The sequence below is a fragment of the Lagenorhynchus albirostris genome, chromosome 1 (assembly GCF_949774975.1).
Source record: "Lagenorhynchus albirostris chromosome 1, mLagAlb1.1, whole genome shotgun sequence".
Taxonomy (NCBI): Eukaryota; Metazoa; Chordata; class Mammalia; order Artiodactyla; family Delphinidae; genus Lagenorhynchus; species Lagenorhynchus albirostris.
This window is the reverse complement of record NC_083095.1, coordinates 128961487-128985924: the sequence shown is the minus strand read 5'-3', so window position 1 is coordinate 128985924 and position 24438 is coordinate 128961487. Positions and strand designations below refer to the sequence as shown.

At 46.8% G+C, this 24438-nt stretch overlaps 1 protein-coding gene across 1 annotated transcript in view; it reads right to left on the bottom strand.

Moving 5' to 3' along the window:
- The window catches only part of THSD4 (thrombospondin type 1 domain containing 4), a 542551-nt gene that overhangs the window by 480457 nt on the left and 37656 nt on the right, over positions 1-24438 (bottom strand). Inside the window, exon 3 of the mRNA XM_060153293.1 lies at positions 2721-3082. Within this exon, the coding sequence (XP_060009276.1) occupies positions 2721-3082 (362 nt within the window). The remainder of the gene's footprint in view (positions 1-2720; positions 3083-24438) is intronic.

Here is a 24438-nt window from a genome sequence, read left to right as displayed (position 1 = left end):
CCCGAGAGCCTTCGCCTCAAATCTCAAACCTGAAACAGAGAGTGGGGCAGACAGCCATCCAGAGAACACACTGACATGCCTTCTGGGGTCACATATACTATGCAAGTTCCTAATGACTAATAAATATAAGCAAATGTGATTTTCATCAGCCAGGAAGAGCTCGACATTTGTCAGCAGTGCAGGTCTTCCAGGTTAATATTTGGAGTGTTTCATCTAAAACTGTCAAATTACAAGAGCATGATAGAAACTTGTAGGAACTTCATAGTAAACAGTAACTGGCCCCTTGTCAATAAGTTAGAAGAAAAAAAAATTCCTGCTGCCAAAACACATGGGCTGGAATGTCTGCAGCCCAGGCCTGCAGCCAACTTGAGCCTGTTCCCTAGGCAGCTCTCCTAGGTTGGTTCTCAACCACAGAGGCTGGAAGAGAAGTCCCTAGTACTCCAGGGATCTGGGAATCAACAGCACCTTCAAATCTCAGCTTTCCCATGGCTCTAGGAATCTGAGCAGTCATTTAACCTCTTAGGACCTTAGAGCCTCACGTGTAACAATACTTCATTAGGTCCTTAGAGCCAGGACTGCCTGGGTTCCAATCCTAACTCTTCACAGACTAGCTGTGTGGCCTTGGGCAAGTTACTCCCCTTCTCTGGGCCTCTGTTTCCTCACCTCTAAAATGCGGATGATATTAGCATCTGTCTCATAGGGTTGTCAGTGCAAAGGGACAAGAACAGTGCCTGGTACAGAATAGGCATTCAATAAACTTTAGCTGTTATAAATCTGCAATTCTGAAACCAAAAGTTTTGAAAACCAAGTTTTTGTCTTTCTTTTTCTTAATATTTATTTTTTAAATTTATTTATTTTCCTTATCTTTTTGGCTGTGTCGGGTCTTAGTTGTGGCACACGGGATCTTTGTTGAGGCATGCAGGATCTTTCCTTACAGCATGCGGTCTCTTCGTTGCGGACTCGGGCTTCTCTCTAGTTGCAGCGTGCAGGTTTTCTCTCTCTCTAGCTGTGGCGCACTGGCTCCAGGGTGTGTGGGCTCTATAGTTTGCAACACACGGGCTCTCTAGTTGAGGCGCAGGAGCTCAATAGTTGCGGCGTATGTTTCACTGCAGCAGTAATAAGGTGTTTGATGATGGCATGCTGCCCCATGCCACGGAAGGAATGTCATTAACACGTGAAACATGCCCTAACATTACCTTTCTAAACTCTGAGAAGTTCTGAATTCTAAAATGCACTGGCCATAAGCATTTCAGATAAGGGACTGGAGAGCTATGTTATTATGGGGTTGTGGTCAGGATGAAGAGAGAAAACACATGTCAAACCCTTGGCTTTAGAAGTAGCAGCCCCTCAGTCCCAGAGCGACGTTGGAGGGTCCTCAGGTCTATATGCAGGAAGAGAGAAAGAAGGAATCATCCTCTCCCAGCTGGTCTCTCTTTTATTCTCCCACTGACATGACACACCAGTCCTCAGAACTCTCCCTTCTATCAACTCAGATTTGACTTATCATTCAGAATTCGGCCAAAGCACCTTCTCTGTGAAATGATCCCCTCTCTCCAAACTCCCAATGACCAGGTCAAGAGAGTATGTGTGGCTGGCAAGGGTGGATGGGTTGCACCTCCTCTCCACCTCCAGGTGGCTGGCAGCTGAGAAGGATTCAGGCAGCGTTAGCCACAGTGGGGAAGGGTGGCCATCGGTGCTAATGTCTGAACTGCAAGGCCGCCCACCTGATATGTTCGTGCCCTGCTTGGGATGGGCATTAACTGGGCTTAGCCACTAAATTATGTATTTCTTAAGCACAGCGAGCATAGCTTACACTTTTTGTTCTTCCTGTAAATGTTTGTTGTTATTGTTACTGCTTTCATATGAATATTCTCTCAGAATCTATCATGGACTTCGGGCGCCCAACAGATACTGCTGAATCGATGCTGAATAATCTGTCAATGTTGGTTGATTAATTCACTGACAAGCTCTTCCCAGCCTCTATACTCCTACCTTTCCATGGGCACTGTCTACTTTGGCATATTTATGCTAGCCTAGCCACCCGAGGCTTTTGAGAGCTATACAACTATTCTGATGCCAGTATGCCGTTTCTGAGGTTCATATTTTATTAAGACTACAAAATATGTCCAGGTCTTTAATTAGACATATCCTCAAAGTTGTGTGTTCACTCAAAATACTTTGGAGAAACTTTGTATAAAAGTTCATAGAATCCTGAAACCTACAGCCTGGGAGCAAGTTAGACTCCAGACACTTAACTTGTTCAAGGATTCCAAACTCATGTCAGCTCTTGGGTTAAAAGGCCCCTTGTTTTGTGTCCTCAGCTCAAATCCACACGTCCTGCGGCCAGGAATCTCCCTTTCCCCCAACACTAGCAGAGCACTAGGACAGACGTCTCCCGGCTCCAGGTAGCTTTCTTTCAACCCTCCGCAGGGCCTCCCTAAGGTTGAGCCTAAGGGCATTCTGAAATTCAGCTTCACTTAGAAGGCAATTCAGAATCACAGAGGGGGTGGGAGTGGCCTCAACGCTTTAAAAGGCTGCAAAATAAATCAAAGGATGGAAGGAGATCTGTGGAGCCAAGAATTCCTCCCCCTCTGGCAGAAGCAAGGCATTAACCGCGCAATCTCGGATGAAGAGAAGCGCGCGCGGCACATCCGGGCTGGGGCAGGGACAGGGACAGGGATGGTGGCGGGCGGGCGCGCGGGGGCCGGGAGGGCCTGTACCTTCTCTCCGCCGTGGGTTCGCGGCCCCGGGCCTGCGGGTGCCGGCTACCTCGCTGCGCCGGACCCTGGCGGCTGTAGTTGAGGCTGGCGGGGGCGCGTGGCTCCTCGCGGCTCCTGTGAAGCGGCACCGACGTACGCACGGCTGACACCACGTGGCCTGCGAAGGCGCGCGCGGGGGCTCCGGGCGGCGGTCCGCCGCGTGCGCGGTACGAGCCAGGCAGGCAGGGTCGCGTCTGCTCCATCACGCCGCCGCTGCAGCTGCGCGAGCAGGCGGACCAGGGGCCCCAGGCGCCCCACACGCCCGGGGCGCCGCCGCCGCCGTCCTCGGGAGCGCCCTCGGCCACCGCCATCCGCTGCGGGACCTGTGGAGACAGAGGCCGGTTAGGGGTCCGCAACATCCGCTCCTGCTTCACTCTCAGAGGCTCTGGATAACCCGAAAGGCTTATCCGTTAGGCACAAGTTGGCACAGGGCCTGTGTTAAAATCTGAGAAACAAAATAGAATCCAGCCTGGGTTATACTCGTCTTCATACAGACGCAGATGCAGTCATAAAATAGAATGAATGAGTATATATAGCATATGTGTATACATATAGATACACATATATACATATATGTGTGTGTGTATGTGTGTATATATATATATATATATATACATATATATACATATATTTTAATAAAGGAAGGGACACACAAAGGCCGGAGTGCATAGGGCTCAGCAAAATTGTATGTGGTCCTGGCTTTGGGGGCCATGGCCTTGGAGAGCTCAGTGTGGTACCCTCACCTCCTAACTGAGGCTTACCCTTCTGGTCCTTCGGGTCCAGGCTAGAAGGACAGGGCTTCCCTTAAGCTGCTGAAGACGCCACGTCCCAGTGTCTCCATGCAGTAAAGGCAACACAACTCCAGGGTTTCCCTGCTCTAGAACCAGATGCCTGAAGTCACACCCCTTCTATCAGTGTGACTGGGAGGTTTCTGAAGCGCTCTGTGTTCTAAAGAGGGATGGTACCTACCTACTTCACAGGGCTGTAAAGAGATTTAAGTCAGGATGTCCACGTGCAAAGCAGAGAGCTGGCACTAAACACATACTTGTTAAATTCATAATGATAACCTTTCCTGCTTCCAAGATGAATCAGGAGATTAAAAACATCAGAAAGTTTTAAAGTTCTATCCCGAGGGTGACTCTACACCCCCATTCACTTAACTGGTCATTTCACAGAGATCTACCATGCCAAGCAGGTTGCTAAGCGTGGGTACACTGTGTTCCTTCATGATGCAGACAGGCTCTGAGCACCAGGTATATACCAGTGTTGAGCTAGGTCCTGAGGACAAGGAGAAAAGCACCCCAGGTTGCACGAATGTCCTGGCCCAGTAGCAAAGAGCTTTATGTAGCTAGGACAAGCCTAGGGAGGCTCCCTGGGGGGGACTGGCTGCCTGTCTGGGTGGGGTGGGGCTTGAGAAGTCCTCAGAGGAAGAATCAGGGTAAAAGAGCTGTAATTATTCAGGCACCCACTTGGTGACAGATAACACGTGTAATTTCTAGTCCTCACAGCAGCCCTGGTTACAACCATTCTCACCTTTCAGAGATGAGGTTTCCCACCTGAGGTTCACAGACCTGTGACCTACCCTAGTCATGTGGCTGCAGGAGAGTTTGGACTCGAGTCTCCCCAGCCTCCCATACCTGCAGCTCCAGCACTGCGTGCTCTCCCCCCAGCAGACAGCTGCTCTAGCGCTTCTGGATCCTTCCCCTGGAATGTCCTTCCTACCCTTGGGACACCGAGTAACACTATGACTTTCCTTAAAAAATGTGAGTTTTTCCAAATATCGTATATTAACGCATATATGTGGAATCTAGAAACATGGTACAGATGAACCGGTTTGCAAGGCAGAAATAGAGACAGAGATGTAGAGAACAAAGGTATGGACACCAAGGGGGGAAAGTGGCAGGGGGTGGTGGTGGTGGTGATGGGACAAATTGGGAGATTGGGATTGACATATATACACCAATATGTATAAAATAGATAACTAATAAGAACCTGCTGTATAAAAAATAAAATAAAATTTAAAAATAATGTGGGTTTTTCAGTGAACCTCAGGCTTCCATCTGACATGCATAATTGCCTCCAGATTACCTTGGCTTTTTTTTTTTTTTTTTAGATCGGGATTCATCAGCATTGTTTGGTCCAAGAGCTTGAAGACCTTTCAGTTACACTCCTCTGTCCCCACGATACCCCTGAGAGGTGAGAAGGTACAGGGATTGCCTTCCCCTTTGTGTGGAACAAACCCGGTAAGGCTGAACTCCTTCACAGCACATGGGAATGAGACATGGAGCTAAGATTACTTCAGAGGGTGGTGTGGATGAGGAAATCCCCCCAAGAGCCTGAGGTGAGAGCTCAGAAAGAGTAAGCCACCACTGTAACAGTACTATAGTCACTAAAAGCCCTGCAAGGCTCAGCTCCAGGGTAGAGTCCTTGCCCCCAGGTACTCAGTTACCTTGAAGCCATGGGGGTTGTTTAATTGGGGCCACCTTCCTTCAATACATTCCAGGGCACAGAGGGGTCTCTGCATGACCTTGATAGCTTAAGCTGGGTTCCTGAAGGTTCAGGGAGTGACTACTGGAAGGATGAGTGAGAGAGCTGAGGAGTCCAGGAAGCAAACAAGCATCTCATCAGAGGTTTAAGCCCAGAGCTGGATGTCAGCCCGCCAGTCTATGGGCGCCATGTTCAGAGAGCCACGGCGAGAGGTCAGGGGTCATATGAGTGGAGCCAGCGGGAGATGCAGTGGAGCGAGGGCAGGACAGAAGGTTCCGCGACAGGAAGGCTGCAGTTTCCTGACCACCAGTATGTGAGCAGCAGGCAGGACGATGGGCGCACAAATAGCAAATACACTCCACTCATCACTACTAAATTGGGAAGCCAGGAGAGAAGGGTTATAAATATAAAACAAAACACAGCAAACAAAAACCAAGCTTTTGTTCTTTTTTCTCCTCCCTGACATACCCTGATTAATATCAAACCGATGGTGGATTCGCTGGGTGATTGTAAAAAAAATCAGGCCATAGTCTTGATATATAAAGTAATCCCTAGAGTGTGTGTGGTGGGCTGAATGGTGGCCTTCCCCAAAAGGTATACGTCCACACCCTAACCCCCAGAACTTGTAAATGTGGCCTTATTTGGAAAAAGAGTCAATGTCGGTGTAATTAGGTTAAGCGTCTTGAGATGAGATCATCTTTCTGGGTGGCCCTTAAATCCAATGACAAGTTGTCCTTAGAAGACACAGAGGAGAAGGCCATGTGACCAGAGAGAAAGAGACGGGGGTGCTGCGGCCACAGGCCGGGGGCCACCGCAAGCTGAAAGAAGCAAGGAGGATTCCCCCCTAGTTACTGGAAGGAGCATAGCCCTGGCAACACCGTGATTTTGAACTTCAGGCCTTCAGAATTGTGAGGGAATAAATTTCTGTTGCTTTAAGCCACCAAGTTTGTGGTTATTTGCTACGACAGCCCTAGGAAACGAATCCAATCTGTTGGTACTTCCAGGACAAGGAAGAAAAGCAGAGAGCCATTTGTTGGGCTCCTTCCCTGTGCCGGGTACTGTGCAAACAGCTCGCATGCGTGGGGACGGGCCCTATGACATAGGCACCACGAGCTCCAGGTCACACTTTACAGGGCCCCTGAGCCATCCTGGGAGGTTGGTTAGTTTTGTCCCTTTTACAGGAAGAAACTGGGGCCCTGAGAAGCCGTATAACTTGCCCATGTCTCAGTCTAGTGAGGGGCACCGACAGGACTAAAATTGAGGTCTCCTAACACCTACTCTAGCATTTTTTTTTTTTCATGCAGCATGTTGCCTCCCTGCCTATGTTGTTGATGGAAAACAGAAGAGTAAAATGAGTAGTAATAAATCCACTCCGATAGTCTAGCAGGAGAATAATCAGGATAAACAAACGAAGGCAGAAGTATGCTTCCAGCACATGTGGGGACTTCAGTTACCCGCCACTTCCTGATCGCTCACGCACATAGATAACTAGGGCCCTGTCTATAATATCTGGCTCAGACGTGCAGCTAGCCTAAAAATCCACTTCCTAGAACTAATCCCACCCTTAATTTAGTTTCCTATTGCCAAACTGGGCAGGCTCCCTAGGGAAGGAAAACATGAAACCACATTCCATCCTATTCTGTTCATAAGAATTCTCTAATTTATAAAGTTGAATTATGGTGAGTGACTTGAAATTCCGTCTCAGGCCCCATGGTGGGAATCCAACCCCATGCTTCAGAATTGTATTTTTATAGTACATAGCCAGGGGGAAAAAAGAGAAACAGAAAGGAAGGAAGGAGGGAAATGCAGAGAAAGAAAGGAAGAAATATCAAGGAAAAAATGAAGGGAGGAGAGCTTTGCGTGTCAGCCTCCCAGTTCCATCAACCTCCCATCCGCCCTCTACGCCTTCCCAGTCCTCCTAGTGACCCTCCTCCCTCCCTCTTTTCTGATGGTCACGGAGTTTTCTGTGAGGCAGGATGGGAAAAATTCCAAGTGTTCTGAGACATAATATTCCTAAAATTAGGACTAACTCACAGGACCTCAGTTAGTCAGTGACAAACAGCAAAACCAAAGAATAAATCATGCTGAGAGACAAAAACCAACAAATAATAGAAACTCAAAGCCGTGTCAACTGCCAGCCTGTTGTCCCTTCCCCAAGACACCCACGACGTGTAAAGACTGAAGCAGAAAACACGAAGCGCTTCTCAAATGACCCCCAAACTGCTGATTTCTTTCATTTATAAAGAGTCCTAACAAATCAGCAAGAAAAAGACAAACAACCCAATGGAAGTAGGTTCAAAGGGAACCTACTTTGAATGGGGAGTTTACAGTTGTTATGGACTGAATGTCTGTGTCCCCTCAAGGTTCACGTCTTGAAGCCCTAACCCCAATGTGATAGTATGTGGAGGGAGGGCATTTGGGAGTTAATTAGGTTTAGATGATGTCGGGTGGATGGGACCCCCTGATGGGATTCATATCCTTATAAGAAGAGGAAGAAAGACCAGAACTCTCTCTCTTTCTCCACCAGGTGAGGACATAGTGAAAAGCCAGCCATCTTGAATCCAAGAAAAGAGTCCCCACTGTGGAATCAAATCTGCCAGGACCTGGATCTTGGACTTTTCCCAGCCTCCAGAACGGTGAGAAATAATTCCTGTGGTTTAAGCCACCCCGTCAACGGTATTTTGTTATAGCAGCCCAGGCTGACTAGTACAGCAGGAAAATAAATACAATACATATATGAAAACTGTATAACATCACATATAATCAAATAAATGCAAACGAAAACAACAGAATTCCATTTTATCTCTATTATATTAGCAAAGATTATAAAGTTTGACAATACTGATATGGCAAGAACGTTCCCTGCTGATGGGAGTCTAAACTGGGGCACTTCCTTGGAGGGAACTTTGCAATACCTACCAAATTTGAAATGTACATACCCTTTAGACCAGCAGCTCTACTTTCAGTAGGTCACCCTATAGGTACACTCAAAACTGGTGCATAACGCTGTGTATAGAAAAACTTTTATTGCATTACTTTTTGTAAGAACAAAACCAAAAAAATCTGGAAACAACCTAAATGCCCATGAATAGGAGCTTGGTTAAATCCTCCCAAATCGAATCCATCCAAGCAATGGATTACAACTTACCTGTTAGAATGAGGTATTGATGGATTTATACCTGTTAAATTGGACTACCCTCCATAATATATTAATTAGTGAAAAAAATACCAAGAAGTAGAACAGTATTAGAGAATAGACCTATTTACAGATATCACTAGGTTGAAACAAATAATTATTGATATTTGATCTTCTGTTATGAAAAGTAATATTCTGCTGTAAGGAAAGGAGTGGGTGATGAAGTTCACATTGGATGGCTTCAGCCTTCTAGGAAAGAGGTAAGATCTGCCACTGAAAGAAGGAGAGAGACGAACTGGAAGATTACAGAAAGAAGGTGTAATTAGGATGAGCAAAAATTTCCTTTCTTTGCCTGAACTGGTTTCACGTAAGCTCTCCGTCTGATATTCACAAGATTCATTTCAAGGATTTTTACTTCCATTTTGCAGATATGGTCACTGAGGTTCAGAGTGCCCTAGTGGACGAAGCATGGGTTTGGAAAATACACATAAGAAAGAAAATACAGTTGGCCCTCCCTATCTGCGGGTTCCACATCTGTAGACTCAACCAACCTTGGATTGAAAATATTAAGGAAAAAAAAAATACCGGAGTTCCAAAAACTGAAACTTGATTTTGCCTTGACTTGGAAACTATTTACATAACATTTACATTGTGTTTAGAACTATTTATATAGCATTTACATTGTATTAGGTATTATGAGTAATCCAGACATGATTTAAAGTATATGGGAGGATGCGCATAGGTTATACACAAATACCATAACATTTTATATAAGGGACTTGAGCATCTGCAGGTTTTGGTATCCCTGGGGGTCCTGGAACCAATCCCCCACGTATCCAAGGATTGACTGTAATGCAGCTCTGATGGTGTTGTTGGGTAGATGAAATGAAGTAATGAGGTAAAGCATCAAACACACTACCAGTCACCGAGGAGGAGCACAGAAGACCTCTAATTTTGTCCCTTCACTGGAAGAACTGACATCACCCATCAAAAGTTTTATAATGTGTAAGAAGCAGATCCAGCCCTCAAATAAAATTGGTGCTCTCTCCATTCCACTGGAGGTTTTAAAGAACAGAGGCAGGGTGGATGTAGAGGCAAGATAACAGAATTAAAAGAGAAGACTTTTCAAAGTACACATACCATGCCATGCCTTTTCCCCAGAGGTTATAATATGTCTTGCCTAGGATCAAGGGAAATGTGTACTTTGGATAAAATCCTCCAAACCTTCTAACAGCCCCCTTCCTCGTAGAAAAATGACTGCTTGATATTATGCTTTTCTAAATAGTCACTGTGGGGCATGAGCCAGGGAACAGAAAAAAAGGAAGGTATTCAAGGAAGTAGGAGAATCACGTTAGTCACATCCCTATTTAACTCGGGCCGTGCAAAAGAAGAGGTTGTAGTAGAACTGGAGTGGGGATTAAAATCCCCCAGAGATTTTGGGTTTGGAGATGGACGCTGTAACTAACAACACTGTGGAACCTGTTGTATGAAAGTTACTATTAGGCAGGGATGTTTTTGTAAATGTATACTGATGGTAGGATGTGTGTGTAGGGCAGCCTGGCAATCATTCCCCTTTCCCTGAGTCCTCTAGGAAATCACCCCTCCACACTGGATGAAGTGTGATAGGAATGTCTGTCAGCTGAAGCCAAGGTAAGCAATGTGAGCCAACAGAACACTCCCTGGAATTTGAATCGCCAGTAAAGTGGCTGAGAGACTGCAAATGGCTTTGGGTCCTTCGTCCTGACCTCACTGCTTATGCTCTGAGACCATTCTTGCTGCTCTCTGGAGTGTCTCAATGCCCACCTGCTTCCTAGGCTGGTTCCAATACATTTCCCATTGCTTACGTTAGTTTCTGTGGCTTGCGGTAAAGAACCCTAAATGGTATCTAAATGAGTGCAAATATTAAAATATATGGATAAAGTGTGGTAACAAAGACAGTGTGAAATAAGCTGGGTCTGCCTTTGGCACAGGACTTGGAGAGGAAGCAATGACTGGAATGACCAAAGGTGGTCCTGACTTGGCAGAAGCCTTGGGATTAAGGCGGTCCAGGGCTGGAGGATTCATATGGAGACAACAGTTGACCACAGTCAGCGTAACGAGAGAACCAAGGTCTCCATGAAACATGATGGGCTAAGTGAATAGGAGGATCACAGGGACAGACAGCAAATGGGCTTAGAGGAGTTGGAAAAGCAACAATCTGAGCTATTGTGGCTGTGTTTTATTCCATCAGCATCTTTTTAAGGAAGACGAACATATGTGACTAAAATAGAAGGGTGGTCAAATAAACTGGAGCTTCATGACTCAATGAAATAGCACAATCATGAATAATACAGAGCAATGCGGAAAGAGTCCCGTAATATAATACTAAGTGAAAAATGCCAAATACAAACTTGTAACTATACCATGATTATAATAATGTAAAGATTCTGTAGCATGTGAACAAAGCCTGGAAGGGAACGTGGAAAAATGAAAACATACGCTCTGTTCCTGAAGCTGGTCCCCGGGTAAGTTTTCTTGTAATTTAAAAAAGTTCAGTCATGGTTACGATATTGCTTGCTCAATAAATAAAAATAAATAGATTAAGTGGAGAAAGATTCAGAACAGACTGCTGGGGGTTGGGGGAGGCACAGAACAGACCAAGAGTTGGTGGTAGTCGTCCTCACAGAAAGCTCTGGGAATTTCTCATTGCCACCAGTAAATCCATAACTAGCTAGGAACAGCTCTAAATGTTTTCAATGTATTTGGTTTTGGTACTAATGTGAAATCATGTAAGATTTCACTGATTTCTAATTTTCTTTCTACAAAATTAAACCCACCATCTGTTCTTCATAGAAAGCGAGTCACATGCAAAGTCTGACATTCTGAAGTCTCATTCTAGAAGAGACTGGGAAAAGGAGGTTTTCTTTTAGCCACATAACAAGTCAACACCCTAAAGCAAACATTACAAAAACACACCTTGGAGTTTGAGCCCAGAGAGCAAAGTTTTGGAACTCCAAGAGCACATGATAGCAGGCACACAGAAGTGGCAGCTCAGCTAGGACATCTGTTACCTGTGCAGGAACATGGGGAGGTGGTGCGTCTTGATAAAGAAGCTCCAAACTCAAACCAGATCTCAATTAAGGACCTCCACGATGGTTTCTCAGAGACACCAATTCAACCTTACATCTTAACCACCTATCTTGACTCTGACACAACACAGACTGCGAAAGCCCCTAATCATTCCTCTCAGCATGATGTCAAGGCCGGCAGCTGCACGATGGATATGAGAATCTCACAAATACGGGAGACTGGACTGGAGTGAAACATGCTCAGCCTTGACCATTGTGTCAGAATCTCCCACAAAGTAGTTTATATATAAGGGAGTTCACCAATGCATTTCAGGAACAGTTAAAAGGATGCATTTGCACAAAGCCATAACAGGGGGAGGAGTGAGTGGAGGTTAAGGTAGAGAGAGAGAGATGTGTGGAAAGAGAAATATCAAGCCTGAGCTAAAGCATGTGCCCTAGAGGAAAATCCACTGACATACAGTCACCCAAAAGCTAAGCAAGTGTGAGTCTGGTTGCCCTGCCAATTCCAGCTCTGTCTGCCAGGCCCTCAGGCCCTCTCTCAATACCTGTGTCCTCCCAGTTGGTGAATCCTGACAGTAAATGATCTCAAATACATCAAACTCCACTATATCCGCTCACTATGGTACTGAGTATATACTCTGACTCAAACACTGGAGACGAGCACAGAGATACCCTCGTCCTCCTAGCCCTAGTCCTGTGTTGTTTCTCCATGTGTGACCCACAAGGTACCCACAACATAATCAACCTCGCGTCTATCTGAGACATGCAGATTCCTGGATCCCACACCAAACCTAGGGAATAAAAACCTCTGGGGTGGGGCCCAGGAATATGTATTTCAAACAAGCTTCCCCAGTGATTTGCATGCATCCTCTAGTTTGAGAGTCACTGGCCCCTGGATACCTCTAGGTGAAACTCAGAGGAAAGCGCTCAACTGAGCTTACCGTCTGGACTTTGGACCTTTACGATATACTGCTACTTCCTGAATTCCCAAATGCTCTAGCCACATTATTTTATCACCCTCAAATTCCCTGCTTTTTGGCCTACCCCTGCCACTTCTGCCACTCAAGTGGAGGCCAACCTGGAGCTTATCATATGAGACAGGAAAACATTCACAGAACGATATCTACCTAACGTGGGATCCATGCTAAGAAGACTCTATTTGAAATGTACTTTTAAGAAAAGAAGTACAGCAGCAATAGGAACCGCAGAAAGATGAAAGAAGAGGGAAGGGAAGGCTCGGGGGAAACCCTGGACTGGCCCCTGTGTTCTGGTCCCAAGTCTGCTGTTACTCACTTTCTGATTTGGGGCAAGTCAGTCTGTGGCTCTGGACCTCAGTTTCCATATCAGTAAAATGAACTGGTTGGGATTGATGAGGGCTGGGGTCCCTTCCAGTGCTAACAGGCTCGGATTTTTCCTGGAAGAGCACTGACATTTCTTGCCACGTACTGATTCGCTTCAAGTACCACAACTGAGAGGCAATCCCACAGGTTGTGCCCAGGGGTCCCCACTGCCAGCAAAGAGCAGGCTTTAAGCACAGAAGATCTTCCCTGAAGGCGGTGCAAAGGAGCCCTGGATGCCTTTCCACAATATTCAAAGGCAGGGCCCAGCCAAGAGGATGGAATGAGGTAAATATTTGAATGTGATCTACATAATCGGAAACACTCCCCCTTCTGAAATGGACCTGACTCTTTCATCACCAGCCACATGGAAATCATCCTCGGTTATAACTAGAAAATAACGCAGAGCATGTGCCTGGGTACCGAGGCCGCCCTGTGCTGCTGCGCAGTTACTCAGGAAACAGAAGCAGATGTCTCTGTGCACAGTGCCTGGGTGTGTTCTTTTGTTCAGTGGCGAGTCCATTTGGCCTCATGCTCTCAACAGCAATCCCCTACCTTCAACCCAAGCCAACCAGGACAGTCAAAATAGTGAGTAATTCACACAATAAAGAGTGCCGGCTTCTGGACCCAGAGGTTGACTTGGGGAACAGCAACCTTCCAGCAGAGAATTCTGCCTGGTGATTTGGCCAACTGCATCTGAGTCAATATCCAACGCTCCCCAGGAAGCAGCTGGGATCCGCAGGCCCCTATAAGGAAGGCAATTGGAAAGCACTCCCTGGAACTTGGCGGCATCTGGCGCAGAGCAGAGCACACAGTAGATGCTCTGGAAACACTCTGCTGAATAAAGGAGCCTGAGCACGGGCTGAGATGGGACCCTACCTGGATTCCCATCTTCAGTCTTTCCCTTGTCCACTCAGGGCTCCTCATGCCACCACAGCTATTTTCTTGAAATCTAGCCCTATTGCGTTACTCTCTTGCTTACCAATGTCTCTTGAGTTCTCACTTTCCAGAAGATGAGATCCAAACTTATTCCGTGCCGTGGCATTCTAAGCCTTTCATAAACTGGCCTCACCCTTCCTTTCCAGCTTCAACTCCTCCCCAGCCCTCTGCCCCACCCCCAGTGCTCCCAGCATGCACGAAGTAGGGAAGCAGGCCACGCCCCTTCTCCCCTCCTGCCTTCACCCTGCTGAAGCTCAAATAGCTTCAAATACCTCTCCCTTCCTCCTCTTCCTGGCAACTCCTACTCAGCTCCAAAGACCTCTCCCAATCGGGTCAAATGGTCTCTCTCCCATGCTGCAGGGCCATTACCCACATCGCTCTCCACAGCACTCACCACCTGGCACTATAATGATCTGTGTACACAGCCATCTCCCCAATAACACCGTGAGCCCTCCAAGGCAGGGACTATGCTTATTTCTCTTTGTCTTCCATCTACTCTAACAGCACCTCTTACAGAGTCTGTCACCTGGTAAGGCCCTCAGAGAGTACTTGATGGATGCATGAATGAGCACATGGATGAATGAATGACGAATGTACCAACTGCTTGGTTTCTTGCTCTGTGAAACATCAAACACCTCCTCTCCCTAGAGCAGCATGTGCCACAGCTGTTCAGCCACTTGGGTGGTGATCTGTGATGCCCCTATTGTTTTCCTTGCTCCATGTGCCTAAATGACAGTTCTATCTCTTGAAAGTAATACACTCAGTATTTGATCTCCTGGCTATCTCCTGCCTGTTGGAACGTTCTCTCTCCTTGACTCCAGGACACCATATTGCCCTGGTTTTCCTCCTAAGTTTGTAGCTCTCTTCTCCTCTTCTGTTATGTAGTTCTTCTGTCTGCTGGCTTCTCCCCTTCTACCTGCCCTTCAAATATTAGGGCTCCATTCTTGGTTTTCCAATCTCATCCAACCCTTCTTACAGGGAAATACTGTAGCATCAGCAATGATCTTTCATGTTGATATCACCCTTATTAATGGGTAGCCCCAAACTCTCTCCCAGGCACCAGATTTACATTCCAAATCACCAACTCGACATACTCGCCAGGATGACGCATGGGCTTCTCATACTCAGTACGTCACCTAACCAGGACCTGAATGCCTGCTCCATCTTCTGGTTCATCCAACTGGACATAAAATCCTACTAGTCTGACTTCAAAAACATCCCTGGACCCTGTCCCATTTCCTCCATCCCCACGGCCCGTGGTTGGGTCACGGTCTCACTCCCATTTGCTCTTACCTCGTCTCTATCCATCCAATCTCCCCTTCCCCCACTTCCAGAATTACATTCCTAAAAATCACATCATCCAAGACCCATGATTATAGACCTCCCGGAGCTCCCCTCTGCCCCCCGAACTACATCTAGTCCCCCCAGCCTGGCTCACAAGGCCCTTCACTCTTTGGCCTCTCCCCAGACCTACAGCCCCCCCTGCCAGCACTTCCCTATTCTTAACTTCTCACTCAACCACCCCAAGTCTTTACACCACTCTGTGCCTCTATATGACATGCCACTGGGCTCAAAAGTCGTCCCTCACCTCCCACCCTTACTTCACCTGATCAGTTCCTGCTCATTCTTCAAGACCCTATTGGAAAGAAGAACACCCTCTTTAGAGACTACCCCAACTCTCCAGGCAAGGATAGCTGCTCTGTCCTTTAGGCATCCACAGAACTTTGCGCACACTTCACTATATTCCGTTATAACTTCTTTTTTGATGTGTCTCATACCCCAAGTTGTGAAACAAAACCAAGTATAAATTTTTTACGCTTACTTACAAATGGAATAAGTACAAAACTGAAAACAACCAACAAAATCAAATTAACAATATTAATTTAATGTGATAGATAGTTAATGAAACTAAATAGACATTGTAGGGTGTGATGTAGGACATACTTAAGTCTTTGAAGTTTCACTTATTGACTAGATTCTATTAAATTTGAGCAGGATGGACCATCATTTGAGTTGTTATTTTTTCCTTTTGAAAAATGAACTTGTTTATACCACCAATCCATCATTTAGAAGGGCCAATCTATAAGGCTGAAAAAAAATTTAAATGCTGCTTAACGAAAAAAATTCACTATTATTTACCACTGTATTTACTACGAGTGAGCTAGTATGATCTGGGTCACAAAAGGCAGAACTTGTGTATACAGCTGAAGGTGGACATGGTTCTGAATCTCTACAGGACAGGGTCTTTGGAGATTGGCACCCCAGAAAATGTAAAAATCTTTTCTCACTAAAATGGAGGTATAAACTGTCATTCACAGTATCCAGAATAGACTTATACTTTTAGGTTCTCATCAAAATGAAAATTCTCAACTAAAAAAACCTAATTTAAGTTGCAGTTCACCAAGAATATACCCAGGATTCCAGGGAGCTATGGGTCCTTGGCTTATAAAACACTGTTTTAATTTTAAAGAAAAACGATGACGCCCAGAGCCAGGATTTGACCCCAGGCTGGGCTGATTCCAAAGCTCAGACTCCTCTCTCTGCCCCTGCTTCTTAATTCTTAAGCATGCTATGAGGCCCAAGTACTGGGTACCAAAGAGCTTCATAGGCCATAAAGTCCTATACAATGGTTAGCTTAGGTTATTTTTATTTATATAGGTCAAAGGAAAATACTTTAGAGAAGGAATGGCACATGTTAGGAAATGTCCTCTCTTGCACAATACAATGCCTCTTTAAGGAGAGAATATTTATATCAGTTCTCTCCGTAGAGTTAACAGGTTACAACTCAAACCTGATATTATTTGATTAAGGAGGGAAAGCTATTATTACATGCTCCATGGGAGCAGGTGAGCAGAAAATCGGAACCTCTCAACAAAGGAAAAGATGCTGATTATCAGGGGCCCGTGTGCAAATGCAATTAGAAAACTCCTGTTTACTCAGGAACACCCAGGGGCAGCCAGCCCTGAAAGAGGTGCAATAATATGGGACACAAACAAATTTTCTGACCATATCATTTCCCAAGTCCAGTTGAATTCCTTGGTTACCCTTTTGAGATCCTTCCAATCACATCCAATGACCTGTAAAAATCTGTTTCCTGGGCTTCCTTGGTGGCGCAGTGGTTGAGAATCTGCCTGCTAATGCAGGGGACATGGGTTCGAGCCCTGGTCTGGGAGGATCCCACATGCCGCGGAGCAACTGGGCCCGTGAGCCACAACTACTGATCCTGCGCGTCTGGAGCCTGCGCTCCGCAACAAGAGAGGCCGCGACAGTGAGAGGCCCGCGCACCGCGATGAAGAGTGGCCCCCGCTTGCCGCAACTAGAGAAAGCCCTCGCGCAGAAACGAAGACCCAACACAGCAAAAATAAATAAATAAACAATTGTGGGGTTTAAAAAAAAAAAAAAGAAAAGGAAAAGGAATATTATTAAAAAAAATTTGTTTCTTTGTGTTTAAATAGCATTTCTTTGATTCTTCTACAAAGAGAGGCAATTAATGTCTACTAAGCCCCTACCATGTGCTAGGCACTTTACTAATTTACTTCACTGAATTCTCAAAGCTGGCTCCGCCTCACCAATCAGACCTTAATTCAAATGTCATCTCCTCAAAGATGTTTCCCTGGCCACATCATCTAAAGTAGCAAGTGTATATGGGCACACATGTACACACACACACACACAGTCACTATCGCATTGCCCTGTTTCACTTCCCTCATACAGTCTGAAATGCTCTTATTTGCTTGTTTGTTTATTGTCTGTTGCTCCCATCTGGAATAGCTACGCCTCCTTATACGTGAGGACCTTGCGTCTCTTTTTCACCTCTATTCCCAGGCCCTAGAGCAGAGCCTCGTACGTAGTAGGTGCTGAATGGTTGCTGAATGAATACACCCTTCTAGGTAGGAAATACCATCCCTCTGTTATAACTGAGAAGCTAATATATTCTGCTTAAGTTTAGGCTCTAGCAAGTGATATAGTCAGAACTGAAACTCAGATCTACCTGCTCCAGCAGCCAAGATGTCCACTCCCCAACCTTCTCTAACTGGGCTTGTTAGCCGTGCACCAGACATCCCAGAAAAAAAAGATGTGGCATCTTCCCCAACAGCCAATTTTCTCAGAGTTTAAAAAAAAAACAGGTGTATGTGTATGTAAATGTTTTCCTGATGTTAAGTAATTTAAAGGATTGTTTTAAAATTAAAACAATCAGTTGTATTTTGGGACATGATGTCACATTTCCAAGAATGTTTAAAGATAAAAGTAGACTTCAAGGAAATGTTAAGCCTTCAGTAGGCTACTTCAGGCTACTCCAAAGGCTGTATTGTGCATGACTGTGAACGTGCGTGTGCGTGTGTGTGCAAATATTCACACTCTTCTAGTGGGACATTTTGGGGGAGACATTTGAGAAGCCCCAAACTGTACTGGCCACCACCCAAAAGTACTGGAGTTGAAATGATTTAGCAAAGAGAAAAGTAATAGAGGGATAACTGTCCTAAACAATGATCTTCAAGGTCACGAAGGATGGTGCTAGAGAGAGAAAGGTCAACAGACCTCAGCTAAAGTGGTTTAGGTGACAAGGCAAAAGCACGGACAAAAGAGACAAAAAGAGACTCTAAGGGTGTTCAAGGGTGGTCGCAAAGCCTCCTTCGCAGAGCAGTTCAAAATAAAACAGACTTGTCTTTCTGGGATGGCGTAGGTGTGGTCCTGCCTGAAAGAGAAAATCTCAGGAAATTATTTCCATCCCAAGAACGCTATGGTCTAGACCACCAGCGGCAGTCAAATTGGAAGCTCCCACCACTGTTTCTGGAATGGTAAAAAAAAAAAAAAGGGTTCCTCTTAACAGTCTCTGGCTTGATCTGAAACTTCTGCCCCAGACATTCATAGAAAATGTCACCTGGTGCAGAGTCCTTGCTCAGGTGAGGAACAGAGCCCTCCAGCAGTGCCCATCCCACAGAGGTGGGCTCCTCCCGTGTGTTGGGAGAACCAGGATGTCTCCCTGACCCTGTGGATGTGAGTCATGTGGACAGCCCCGGAAGGGCCTCCTCTGCAGCACTTGTGTAGGCTTCCCCAAACATTTAAACTCTCCCTGGCTCTGAACCAAGAATCCTTCTCAGAGCCAACAGCGTACAGCCCATTAAAAACCCTGTGCAAATGCAAACACTCTCTCCATTAGACAAGGAAGAAACAAGAACCACGTTTTGGGACCATGCTAGCAGTTGTTGAAATCAGACCAGGGGCTAGAGTCCCTGAAGAGGAAATATCACTGTATTAAAAACCACAGCTATTTACAATGCTCACAGTCGATTATGTGGGAGACCAAAGGTGCCGTAGGAAGCGCTGGGAGGGCAGGCGGATCCTGCCACTTTCGGGGCAGTTCCAGTGCGGGGAAATCAGAGGCACCTTTGGATTGTCAAGCTGTTTGAGGCTTGAGACCCGACGTGTTTGAGGGTAAGAATACTACATTAGTATAAATTCATTTAATCCACACCCCAATCCTGGGAGATCAGCGTCAACCTTTTATCCATAGGAGAGTCATTAATCTAATTGGTTAGAATCCCTTATGCTGCCTGGACCACATTTATTGGCAAGCAGAGGTACCACTTTGAAAGCCTCCATCCTCTGGCTCTTTCTTCCACAGCATGGGGTCCTCCACCTCTTTCTTTACAAGCTCTTGAGAGTGCTGTCACTGCTTTGGGCTCACAGACACAGAAGGTTCTATGCAGGCCTCACATCTAAACTATATAATCCACTTATGCTTTGTCAGAACTCTGCACTGGGAGCCATTAGGCACTGACCCAGGTAAAGTGTTTTCGGGCATTTTACTCACAAAATAACTCTTACTGTAAATTGGATATAATGGGGATGATTAAAAATGAGCACAGCCACCATCACACGGATGGTGGCCATGTGAGATTCCCGAGGGAAGCCAGCCAGGGGCGTGGGAGAAGCCACCGCTGCCCCAGGTGGGCACGGCCCTGCTTGAGGTTTGCCAACAACACGGCGTCTTCTCCCTCTGAGGGAGGCGGCTGTAAAGGGAGCTGCACTGTGTTTGGAAAGGTGCCCCCTACCCCCAACATCTTATTTCAATTTTGTACTTTATTGATTATAACAATGGATCATGATAACAATGGCCTACACATTTTACCAAAATATACTCTGCGACCACTAATAACCCTTTATTAATTCTTACAGAAAAAAAAGTTATTCTTGCAAGTATGAAGCTCTCAAACACTTAACCCTTTTGTTCCTTCGAAGCATGGCTTTGTTGACTTGATGTTTAGCACAAAACACCTCAGGCAGATAACTAAGGCATCAGAACAGGACACACCATGCTCTGTCTCCCACCTGCTGCTGTTGCGGGGGTCTCTCTCCCATGGGAATCCCACAGGCAGGAGTCAGGCCTTTCAGCATCTCTGGCCATAATACCGTTGGATGACATGACAAGCTCGCCAGGACCCAGTGCTGACATGCCACACAAGGTGATCTAAGTCACACGGCCAGCGAGAGGCAGAGCCAGGACACCAGTCCAGGATTTCTCATGCTCTCTCCACCACCCCTGCCCCCAGTCAACCTGCCACGCAAGGTCAGGGACTCTGCAGACCAGCCTGTCTGGGACAACAGGGACTCAGCAAACCACAGACCAATGTGAAGAGTGATGGGTTTCTGGTTGAAAGAACAGCGACAGAAATGAAGGAGGCGCGCGCTGGGCCCAGGAATGTGGAGGGAGCTGGGACATGCCCTTTGTTCCCCCCCAAATTCCCGACTGAAGGAGAAATGTGGGGAAAGCTCCAGAGGCCTCTGAAATACTCACGCTGCTGTTGTTTCTAGAACAATGGTTCTCAATCAGGGGCAATTCTGCCCACCAGGGGGACATTAGAGAGTACCTGGACCCATTCTTGGTTGTCACATTTGAGGGTGTGGGGGACACTACTTGTATCTAGTGGGTGGAGGCCAGAGGTGCTGCCAGCATGCTACAGTCCATGAGACAGTCATCTCCACCCTCTGCTCCCCAGGCACCTTCACAGTTATCTGGCCCAAAATGTCAACGGTGCTGAGGATGAAAAACCCTGCTCGGGAGTAAGCCAGGGATACCCTGACACGACTCAGCCTTCCTCTTTGCAGAGTTCCATCTCTGGCCTGTGTAGAGCAAAAGAATCCGGACCCCAGAGCACCAGCACCGTGACTGAGAGGAGGAAGGGGGTGGGATACAAAGTGAGAGGGAGCAAAGGTCCAAAAAGAAAAGGTCCAAAGGGAATGGGAATGTGGGAGTGCACATGTGAGGAACCCCGAGATGTATCCCGGGCCCTGCCTCTAATATCTCGCGGCACCCGTGCAAAGAGCCTGGGTAAGTCAGTTTGGTTCTTGGTACCTGGCGAGTGGATGTTGGTATGCCTTCATTTTAAACAAGGTCACAAATAAAATGACACATCAGGGGATTTCCAGTGAATCTATTAATAGGGGAACTGCTTACGCCAGTTGATTAAAGTTGATACTACTGAGGTTCAATAGGGAAGATACCCAGACTGGAATCGCTCAATTGGAATGAAAAGGAATGTTGCTCTGACTCATTAATGGTTGAGGCAGGGCCCTTGGAATGATCGGGCTGTAAGTGAATTTTTATTTAAAGGCACCTGGGTCATCCGTCTCGGTGGATGGTGGTGTGCCCCTACCTGCATTGCAGAGAGATTTAACTCAACCTAGAGCCCACATATCCCAGCTGGCCTTCTCCGGTGCCGGGCATACCTGGCCAGGTAGAAGAGGGAGACTCTGCAAGGTTAGCAAGTTTCTTACCCTGGATGTGAGCATCCTTCTGACCCGTTCTACCCTCCAGGCCCAAAGTTCCAGCTGTGACCCATTCCTCCAACCATCTGGGAAACTGAGGCAACAGTCAACTGCCGGGGGGGAGGGAGGAGAAGGGATGGGTGACCCCCAAAGGCCCCCCCAGCCTGACACGCAAAAATCTCCATGCCCTGGATATAGGCCCGGGGTGACTGACAGCAAAGAAATGGGACAGAGCTGCCTACCAGGAAGGGCTGGCGAAGGAAGCAGTGTTTGGGCAGTGCAGCCTTCCTGCGCCAGCCTCACAGGGCACCTTGTTGGCCTTTCCTGTCCCTCTTTGATCTCTCCCTCCCCCAACATCCTCCAACTTCTAGGTCACACATGGATTCCTCCGGGAGCCCTTATCTTTGTGGCATCAATCCCCCGTCTCCAGCCTCTACACCCCAGTGTCCCAACAGTGCCAAACAGACGTAGAGCCATACCCCTAGCCCCCTCCCCACTTCCCAGTCCCCAGCGAGGCTGTGCTGGGGGCAGCAAGGCCCTCAAGCAGATAAACACAGAGACCTGCAGCCCTCGGGCCCCCAGAGGACAAAGGGCCAGTCCACTGGGCCCATGGTACATCCAGCTCATCTGTGCTGTCAACCTTCAGAGCCCTTGGGGATCCTCTCGTCTGCCACGGAGCACTCCATATGTTTCCCGGGGCGTGGCCAGTGAGAACACCACCAGCCAACAGAAGGGGACTCTGTCTCTGTCTGAACTTGGGGAAGAAAAATGAAAGGGAGCTCTGTTGGAACATCTGGGCCAAAAAACACATTAAAGGACGGGAAGTTCTAGAAATAGGAGATTCTTTTCAGTCCTGAAAAGCCACATGAGGCAGCAGAAATCAGGCCTGATTGACTGAACAGCACAAACCACTGAAGAGAGGATGCCTTCCCAAGGCAGGCAGGCTTCCCTGAGTCTGGCAGGCAGACCCTCAGAAACTGCCCTTCATTCTCTTGTTTGTCATTATGAGTTCCAAGCATGATCAAGCAAGCACACCATTAAGCTCCAGGTACTGGGTGAGTGTTGCACATGCATCAGTTCTGAATCCCAGAACAGTTCCCAGCAGCAATACTTGCTCGGGGGCACGCTCATTCTATAGACAAGGAAACGGAAGTTCAGAGAAGAGCAATCTTGCTAAGTGGAAGAGCCACGTTGCAACTCAGGTCCGTTTCAAGGTTTCCTGAGCCTGTCAAGAGCAGGGTCTTGCCTTTTTCTATTCTCTGCACCAAATACAAGGCCAGGCCCATGGAAGCCACTTGCTGAGTGCATGGTGAGTTGAACTGAGCCCTCCCGAGTTCAGGCAGGAGCATGCATCTTGCCTTCTCGGACATGTATGACACCTTGACAACTTACTTGGGACCACCTCCGTAGCTGGTTTCTGCCATGCACACCACGATGCCATCCTTGTTCCTCTTCCTGCTTCTCTGACAGCTACTTCCACTGCCATTCCTCATTCTAACTTCTTCCAGAATCTACCCCTAACATAGGAGGCTTTCTCCTTTCCATGTTCCTATTCATTCATGTTCCCAGTTTGTCTACAACATGAGTCAGAGAAGATGACTGACTTGCTACCTGGCATGTCTGCCGCTACCTTGATTGTCACATTCCTTTCTTTTTTTTTTTTAAATTAATGGCTATAGTTATATAATATATCCTACTCCTGATTTGCCCCTCCCCCCTTCCCTCTCCCCTTTCGTAATCACCAGTTTGTTTTCTATGTCTCTGCGAGTCTGTTTCTTTTTTGCGTATACATTCATTTACGTTACGTTTTAGATTCCACATATAAGTGATATCATCAGTTGTCACATTTCTGAAACTCATCACAATACCTTCTCGCCTCACCTGCTCACGATCACCTCCTCCTCATGACACTTGGTGTCGGGTGGCTGTACTGCCTCTCTCCCAATATCCGAAGCTACAAAATGGAACCATTATTTTTCCCTGAGTCTCCTTTGCCCTTCGAACCTGGTCAGTTGTCAAGTCTTCTTAATTCTTCCAGTCATGTCTTCCATCTGACCCTTCTTTTCAATTTGAATCCCAGATTCATAATAAAAGCGCCTCACCTACTCACTCCAGCCTGGGCTTTGAAAGGCAGTCCTGAGTTCAAATGCTGGTTCTGCCGTTTACAAACTCTGTGACTCTGGGTGGGCTATTCAATATGGATAAGTCTTAGTTCCCTCATTAGTTAAGTGTGCTCACTCTGTCAGGTTGTTGAGTAAGATAGAAATCATATGCGTACAGAGCCTAGTACCTAGGGGATGCTCAATAATTGGTTGTTATTATTATTATTACCATGAGTTTCCCTGCCACCAGTGTCCCCCATCGCCCTCCACCCTACACACACTCCAGTTGACAAGAGACACGTCCTCCCTACCTGCCTCCATCTATTGGACTCTTCCCAATTCTGCCTTCCCAAACCCTCTGGATCCCAGCAGAGACGCTGCCCTTCACTGAACTCAATAATGCTCAGCTGTCTTTTTATCTTTTGCAGTAGAATACACATACCTAAAGATTTTAACATTTCTTGGCATCTCCCATGGACTGAGTACTGTTAGGTACATTCACAAACATTACTGCTTTTCCACCTTCTACAATGAAGTAATGCAATTCCTTGCACATAAAACTAGTCAATAAATATTTACTGATTGAAGAAAGCAGTGCCCCGTGAGAGCATGGAGGACGCATCCCACATGGTGAAGGGTGATAGACAGGGTTCCAGCCCCTTCCTGGGCTCCTGCATGCCGGGCTGTTTCATTCCTCTTCCTGCACCCCTGGAAGCCTCTAGCTCTCCCCAGAGCAGCGTTTCCAGTTGGGAATCCAGGTGTAACAGCCCACCAGGTGACGACTAGCCACGGTTTCCATGCCTCTGCAGTGAAGCCACTGCAGCGGGTCTTAGGATCTCA